Source organism: Xenopus tropicalis, chromosome 1 (genome assembly GCF_000004195.4).
Source record: "Xenopus tropicalis strain Nigerian chromosome 1, UCB_Xtro_10.0, whole genome shotgun sequence".
Taxonomy (NCBI): Eukaryota; Metazoa; Chordata; class Amphibia; order Anura; family Pipidae; genus Xenopus; species Xenopus tropicalis.
Window position 1 is genome coordinate 48656464 of NC_030677.2, and position 8491 is coordinate 48664954.

General features: G+C 41.9%; 1 protein-coding gene across 2 annotated transcripts; it reads left to right on the forward strand.

The window, feature by feature from the left end:
• Nucleotides 1–333: 333 nt before the first annotated feature.
• Nucleotides 334–4628, forward strand: hand2 (heart and neural crest derivatives expressed 2). 2 transcript variants are annotated; one of them, XM_012960031.3, is made up of 3 exons: nucleotides 334–626; nucleotides 876–1467; nucleotides 3889–4619. In XM_012960031.3, exons 2-3 carry the CDS (start codon nucleotides 934–936, stop codon nucleotides 3985–3987), a joined length of 633 nt encoding a protein of 210 aa, XP_012815485.1. In that variant the 5' UTR covers nucleotides 334–626; nucleotides 876–933; the 3' UTR covers nucleotides 3988–4619.
• The last annotated feature ends 3863 nt before the right edge of the window (nucleotides 4629–8491 follow it).

The following is an 8491-nucleotide window of genomic DNA, read 5'->3' on the forward strand; positions in this document are numbered from 1 at the left end:
AGTTTATTTAGGCTTTATTTCAATGGGTGGCATAGAATACTGTACCTGAGCTGGGTTGCACCCACCTTATTTGCTTTGGTGATGGTGTCATGCACACAGATCTATAACAAGCAATACGGTAATCTGTTCCACACTTCCATTAACCTCTCTCTGATACGAGGTTTTTTTCTGATTATAATGTTATTATGGTTGCGCGGAGGCAGCCAATCCCAGCAGTGCAGCCCTACAATTAGCGATGTGAACATCAAACGGGTTTATGGCCAGGGGTCTTGGCCCCTCCCCTTTCGTTCGTTCATTGGCTGAAATGGTCTCTGACGACATATATTAACCCAAGCGTTCCTAAAGATGTAGCTGTACATGGAGAGTGTGCCAGTGCCGAGCGTTCCGTGCAGGTCTATGGGGTGCGAGAAGGACACTGGGAGGCATCACTGATCTCCATGCCGACACAGAGAGCCAAGAAGACAGATGTGCGCACCCCAGGCACTCCCACCTTTTCTGTCTGTGGGGTGTATTGGGAGCAGGGACCCCTGTGAGGCGCAGGGAATGGGTGCCAGCTCGCAGTGAAACCTGATCACAAAGCCTTAGCTGCAGGGACATCCCATTGAGGACTATGGACCAGACCTACTGTAAGTAAGAGATCGCTCATCCAGCTGTTCTATGGGCACAATCGCACTGGAGCCAACTGCACCCATGAGAGTATGCCCCATCTTACTTGAAATCGCAGCGTCTGCAACGATTTGCTGCTTCTTATACACAGGCGTTTTGCTCTGCTCAGAAAACTTTTCTTTTCGATAACAAGAGAGACTGTGGATTTATTTATGGAGAGCCAGGGATAATATATTTAATATACTACAGCACTGTTTATTTATACATAGATTGCCAGCGGGAGGACTAGAAGCACACAGACAAGACTAGCCAGGAAGCCCAGCTGACATGAGTCTGGTTGGGGGGTTTCCCCACCACCCGGTGGTGCACCATGACGGTTATCCTTTTGCAGCTGCCGCAGCTGCAGCCGCCAGTCGCTGCCACGAAGAGAACCCTTATTTCCACGGCTGGCTAATCAGCCACCCCGAGATGTCTCCCCCCGACTACAGCATGGCACCGTCCTACAGCCCAGAGTACGCCAATGGCGCGGCCGGGCTGGACCACTCCCATTACGGGGGTGTCCCGGGAAGCGGGGCAGGAGGCTTAATGCAACGGCCTGTAAAGAGAAGGGGAACCGCTAACCGCAAGGAAAGGCGCAGGACTCAGAGCATCAACAGCGCCTTCGCAGAACTGCGGGAGTGTATCCCCAATGTGCCAGCGGATACTAAGCTCTCAAAGATCAAAACTCTGCGCCTGGCCACCAGCTACATTGCCTACCTCATGGACCTGCTGGCCAAGGACGACCAGAATGGAGAGACAGAGGCCTTTAAGGCAGAGATCAAAAAGACAGATGTGAAGGAGGAGAAAAGGAAGAAAGAACTGGTTAGTATAGTCTATTGTGAAATAGGGGCAGCTGCCTATGAACCGCCTGCAGCTGCTGCAAGGGCCCTGGTGATACCTGTCCATGCATTTACTATATATATATCTTACCTAGAGAGCTTTAATTCTAGCTTATACAGTTGTACTGTCATAATACACTATTAGTAATGTCCCTCTCTATTATCTATTTATCTATATTATTACCTTCAGGCTTGGAAATCCTAGTTAACAGTGGATATCTTTCCAGGTCACATGCTAGAACCAGTATTAGGGCCAGATGTTTAAAATCTGCATTTCTATCACTGTAAGGCAAATATTTTATATTTTGTAGAATATTTTTGGCCTCGGAAACTATTATTCTTTATCTTTATATTAGCACAAGCTTAATAGGCAAAATTGTACAATTTTGTAACATATTAAATGGGACCCCCACCCAAAATCCTTTTTATGCACAATAAAACGGGATATCCTTGTAAACAACTTTCCAATATACGTCCATTAAACATTCTCAGTGGCTCAGTGGTACCCAAAGTTTTTTAGTAAATGTAATTGCAATGTAAAGCAACATTTGTTTAGCCCTTTCTGTTCTAAGTCTGAATTTGAAAATTCAGATGTCAGTTTTCCTTCAGGTCAGGTAATCAGCTGGCTTCTGCTACATTGTTTCCGGAGTCAAAACCTGCATAGAGACATACTACTGTCAACAGCAGATGTATTTACCAATAACTTTAATACCTTCCACTTAATATATATATATATGGGGAAGTTGCTTACAGTTTATGCAACTTATATTATTTTGCCAAAAAAACTAGTTTAATGGTTCAATAAAAAAAACAAACAAACATAGTGTCAAGTATTTGGAGACATTGGAAGATGAAGGTGCCTGTCCCATAGAGCTTACGATCTAAGTGGAATTATAGTTTATGAACACAAATAATGTAGCAATTCACAGTGGTTGGGCCATAAGTGCTAAGACTGAATCAAATAATGAGCTAGTGCTAAAGAGGCGGGATCTGAGTTTAGTTCTCTGCCATTCGATTATTTACATGTGTTTTTCTATTTATAACCAATTGCAGCATGTCATTGTAACACAGAGAAACCTGTTTTATTTAATTAGAAATATAAATTGTACTGGAAATGAGCAGGAATGTTAATGTTTGCAGCAAGGCCATCCATAACTCCTTCCCCCTCCCAGCAGTGTTTATGTGGCTTGGCGAGATAATGCAGCCACATTTCCAGGGAGTTAGCAATGTGACCTGGCCAAGGAATAACACTAAAATGCCCCGGGTTGTGTGAGCAGTGCTTATGGCAAGCAGCATTTAGCCCCATACAGTCCCATCCATCGTTTATGAATATGTTTTGTGTACAGGCTGCTTAGTACCTTGTGTTTGTTTGTTGTGCAGCCCCAATTCATCTTTCCCTGAAATGTTTTCTCTTCATCTGTTCTTCGCTTTCCCAGTAAAACCTATAAATGGCTATGAAGCGAACTATAACATTTAGCTTCTAATAATCACAATTTCATGGGAAAGCTAAAGACTTAACTGCATAGTAACTTACACCAAACGGAATCCTGAAACAAATATTTGTATTTAGGAAATCGCAAAGAGATATTTCTTTATGCCAAGAGATACGTTTCATAACAAAAATCATACATTTTTTTAAGATTAAGTGCTTTTTGTTGGGTTCAGATCAAAAATAATATGCACATCAGAGCAAAAATAGTTACACAAATTTGAATCAAAAAGAGAAATATAAATGTGTCAGTTTTTAAATATTTTATTCAGTCTGGGCCTTAATAATGCCACTTTTATTGTTAGCATGATAATTATTATTATTATTTTATATTATTCTTATCACATAGACAACATTATTCTAATTATATTCATTGTGCTAATGTTTCTTTTAATTATAGGTGGTAGGAAAGATTAGATCCTCTATATCAGTAAATGCATGTTGCATGTTGTAAGAGACATTTGGTGGGGGATTAATAAGATAATGGCCTTTATAGATACAGCGTTATTTTTTTATAATTATATTTGATTTTATTTGATTCCAGTTAATAAAGAATGTATTGATTAGATCCAAATACGTTACACAAAAGGCAACTGTTAGCATCACTGGGGCACGATAGGACTTTTATTCACAATCGGGGCTTTATAGTAGCAGATTTGGGGTTTGTTGTACATTCTAAAACAAGAATAGGGAAGGTTTGGCAGAAGAGAAACTTGGGCTCTGTGTTTGAATCGCCGGACTGGGCCTATTCACAGAGCAGATAAGTGTAATAGAGTCAGGACTTGTTCCCATTAGCAGACTGAGATCATTCATTCCTAATGTCTCCTGCTGCTGATTGTGTCAAGGAATCATTCACTTCACTAACTATATTTCCTCCTGTTTTCTTTTCTCCCTCCTTTTATCATTTCCTACCAGAACGAACTTTTGAAAAGCACAGTTTGCAGTAACGATAAGAAAACCAAAGGCAGGACTGGTTGGCCGCAACATGTCTGGGCTCTGGAGCTTAAACAGTGACCCTCTGGGACTGCAGGAGAGGAGCCTCTCTATGTATCTGTACGTGTCCTAAAATAATAACTCTGTATTTGGAATGGTCCATTTTTATTTATGTGCAATTTTCCCAAGGACCCACCCAATGTGGATCTCCGCAGAGAAACATTCCAGAAAGTGAAGAGGAGTCTGCAGGTTGGTACAGGGGCTGTGTCTGTCTGTCGCAGTTTGTGATTGTTACAGTAATTTCTCTGTCGCAAAAACAAAAGACTCCCTGGCATTACTGTGTATGTGAAGTGTATCCCTTTCTTACAAAAAATAATAAACAAAGTGGCCTCTTTTGGTTAGAGATCTTCCTCGGATGCTACAAAAGTCAGTTCCTTCAGAAACAGCTGCGACTTTGTTTCGGTTGCGTTATTAACCCTTCCCATGCCGCGGGCAGAAATACGCACTTTCTTCTTTTTTTCCCGTTTATATTTTGCGTTCCTGTGGCGAGAGGAAGGATTTCATGTTGCCAGATCATTTGGTGACACTGAAACATTTGAAGGTGTTTTCATCAAGTTGTTTTTGTGCACTTCTGTCCAGATATGTGGAGTTTAAATATTTGAAGGTGTAAAAATGTTGTAAGTGATCAATAAACCACTGAGTGTTTTTTTTTATTTTGTTTATTTAAATGTGCTGCTTTTATATGTATTGCTGTGTGTGTGAGAGTGCGTATGGCTGAGAGATGCGTGTGTGTCCCAAACACCAGATTCAAATAAAGGAACCATAGCTTTAATTTAATGCTGTGCCCAGGTCATGTGGCAATCGAAATCGATCAGTAGGGATGGTACAGTAAAAATGTACAGTATTTTAGGTAATTACTCCCAACCCCTGCTAAATGTTTAGCACACTCTCAAAAATATTTTAAACAAAAATCATTTTAAAACTATATATATTTTTAATAAAGTTTTAATCTCGGCGCTGGTTGGTAGAAGGCAGGACAAAAATGATACACTGATTATTATGACATTAATAGGACGCACAGCGTGCGAGGGAATAGGGCTTTAGTATCTAAGGTAAGATAAGAGCTGTCTCTCTCCAGGGCTCCATGTGTAGGGTTAGGGGTTAAACTAACTCGGCCAGAGCGCTGGGCCCTTCCCTGCCAGGGGTCAGAGATCTGTAGCTGTGGACTTGTGCCCTGACACTTGCTTTTGTTTACAAGTGTTCCCAATGCAATCTGCATTCCTTTGTGGGTCTATTTGGTAAGTGACCAGGGATTGCTGAGCCGCACAATGTGCCAATATATTTGCCTTGGAACCACTGTATATTCCTTTTTTATACAAGCTAAATAAATCCTCACACTTTATTCTCTTGCATTTATATAAAGAGACACGCACACATTACACATTATTAATTCATTAGCAGAATAAGTGTTTATTGTGTTCTATTACAGACACATATTTTTATTGTGCTCAATCTGTAATTGTTAGGGGTTGTATAAAGCACACATTGTATATAAATATATATAAAACAGGAAGCATATAAGAGTTTGGGGTTTATATTGGGAACTTGTAATGGCAAGAGGACCCCTGCTGCAAATCCAAATTAAAAGCTCACCATTAAACATTTCGTTTTTAGGAGCTGCAATGTTGTTGCCAGCTAAGGAAATCTCTTTAATTACTCAGTAATGTGGATGTTGCCGTTTTCTAGAGAGTAATCACTCTCCCAGCAAAAAATCTCAAGAGCCCAGACAGGCCGGAGCCAACAAAAATGTAGCTTTTGACGTTAAAAGCTGAATGGTGTAGCAGGGCTGTAGGGAAATGGATTGGTAGATTGGGATGTCAAGATGTTGGCCTGTGCTCTGTTAGCAGAGCTTGCCCATAGGAAGATAACGCTGGCAAGGCCTGGATTCTCATCCCATCTGCCTGGTGAGCAGGGCTCCATGGGAATATATGGAAATATAGCACATGCAAGTGTGGGCTGCAATGCAAAAAAATAAAAATAAATAAATATAATGATAGATATGAAACAATTTCTCTTTCTATTTATACTATACTCGGGATCGGGGGTGTATTTTGATAACTGATTATAACAACATAAGACTACAATAACACAAAAGCAACCTTGAATGTACTAAATACAGGGGCGATCTTATAGGTGTTTGTAATCTGAATCCCTCCTTATGTAAAACTAACACTCTCAGAATTCTTCCTTAGTGATACAGACAGACCCAGAGAACAGTGTTTCCCGTTAGTTACCAACCAAGCAAGCTGTGAAAGCGTTAAAATAATATTTTAAATATGTACTTGCAGTTATTAGAGAAACGTCATTCGTTGTTTATTTAGTCTTTAACTCTATCAGAACTGGTCATCTTACAAGGTTCAAAATCAAAAGGCCCGCAGGGTTGCACACTAAAGGGCTAATACCCCAGTACCATTAATAATGTGAGCTTCTAATTGTGTAAGTATTCTCATGTATCTCCCATACTGCATGTGCTGCTCCTTGGCGCAAATGCACGATTTTATGGGGAAAGGGTATATTTTCCTACCCAGGTTGTACAGTTAAATCAAGCGATTTTTGTTATTGAAATACATAAAACGGGGAGTAGTGCTCATGGGCACCCATGAAATACCAGATTTATATATTTAAAAGCATAATGACAAGGGACTGTCAACTCTATGTGATAGGTGAAGGTTTGGAAGTTTGGCAAAAGAAAAGAGGAAAAAGAAAGAACACAGTGTGGATTCATTTATAAAAAATGTTTGATGCTTTGGGAGTAAAAGAGAGAACCCAGAGGGGCATAACCTACTGATTAATGTGACTATTACCTGCATTGGCCACTATATAAAGGAACTGACTGATCTGGCTCTGCGGGACATTAACTGCTGGTTTAAAGAGCTAGCAATCTGTTATTTACCATGGGGAATATACACAACCTCTATGTCTCTACAGAAGGAGGACACTGTAGTATGAATATATAGGTTTAAAAGAGAGCGCAGATGGGTGCAGCCTTTATTACCCCAGAAAATAACAAATACAGCTAAACTAGGACACGTTTCCATAATGGCCCTAATGAGTGCATGAGTTCATTGGTTTATTCTGAGCTCATAAACAGCCCTAGGGGCTCTCTGGGCCCCAGTAAGTGTGCGATGTCCCATTAGTAAGGCCCTTCCAGAGAAGGATGAGGTCTGTGCGCCTCCCAGCAGGCAGGTTGTTTCTTCTGGTGCCCCCTGAGCTGCTTTCTGCGTGGTACACACAGGGTTAAACAGAAGCATTTTCCCTTTCCCTGGAGTTAATAGCCAAGGGAACGGGTTTGTACATCATGTTACTTGTGAGAAATGTCCCCTCCAGTGGGTAATTATGGGTGATTTGTTTTCTGTGTCAGAGATCCAGTCAGAGATAGGGTCCCGGGCAAGTGAAATCAAAGCACATATTTACAAATATTTAAATCCATAAAAATCATTAGGGATTCCTGGTTTATCTGCGTTATCCATGCAGGTATTTTCTGTTATCAATATTTACAGAAATAATGAATATGTTAATGTTAACAGTGCAGATCAATTCATTCAGTGGTGCCAGTAGGTCTATTTGCGCAGCCTCTCAGATCCTCGGCATTGCAACCTCAGCTCTGGCCGGGCAGGGGTTAATGGGAGACACTTGCACATTGGTCAGGACCTAACAGCTTCTAACAGTTACCCCCAATGCACTGCGGCGCTCAACCGAAGTTTAACCCTTTTGCGTCCAGCCAATCAGTGCACTTGGCCCTCCTCCCTATTGTGCATCAGATGTTTTTCTTTACTATGAAATAAGTTTCCTTCCATATTTCCAAGAGCTTATTTGGCTTTGATGAGTGCGCAGTGTAGCTGTGCCTGCTTCATTCCTGGGCAATCTACAAGTCCTTCCATGTGCGATTGCTGACATCTGGGAGCGATTAGGGGCCAAATCCCTCCCCCATTGCTGCTGCTGCCGCAGCCCGTGTCTTTGCTGGGCCCATAGACAAGCTGACGTCAGATCAGACGGCGCGGAGCCATCCTGCTCTTGGGTGCAATCAGCTCCCTGCTCTGCAGCCCCGGCCCGGCCTATTCCCGCAGCTGGAATGCGGATGCTACAGGCCAGATAGCAGTGGGATCTCCAGGCCAGATACACAGGGTCCCTATCTGAGCTCCCCTGGGAATCTATAATAATGGAGATGTGTGGGTCAGCCTCTCTCGCCATATTCAGGCGGTGGCTCTCTCCCAAAGCACACAGGCAGCTTTATAATGGCCAAGAGCGAACTATTAAACAAACTGTGAAAGTTTTATGATAATTCCTGTTTGGGGAAGATGTGTTTCCAATCATCACAAACCGGTCTCATCTGCTCATTATTCTCCAAGCTGTGCGCATAGCGCTCTGCACCTGCTGCATTGGCCTTTAGTTTGCGCAAGTCCGGCCCAACAACTGCTCTCAACTACATCTCCCAGAATTCCTTGAAAGGTTCTAAAGTAATAACAGGGATTGGTGCCTGGCTTCTATGTTCCTAGCTCACTCTTGTAGTCCAAGATGAGGTTAA

What these genes read in the sequence shown, in the direction of transcription:
- hand2 (XM_012960031.3), top strand. Translation starts at nt 934, where the DNA reads ATGAGTCTGGTTGGGGGGTTTCCCCACCACCCGGTGGTGCACCATGAC. An exon ending in AGAAAAGGAAGAAAGAACTG is followed by an intron (nt 1,468 to 3,888) that starts GTTAGTATAGTC and finishes ATTTCCTACCAG; the next exon opens with AACGAACTTTTGAAAAGCAC.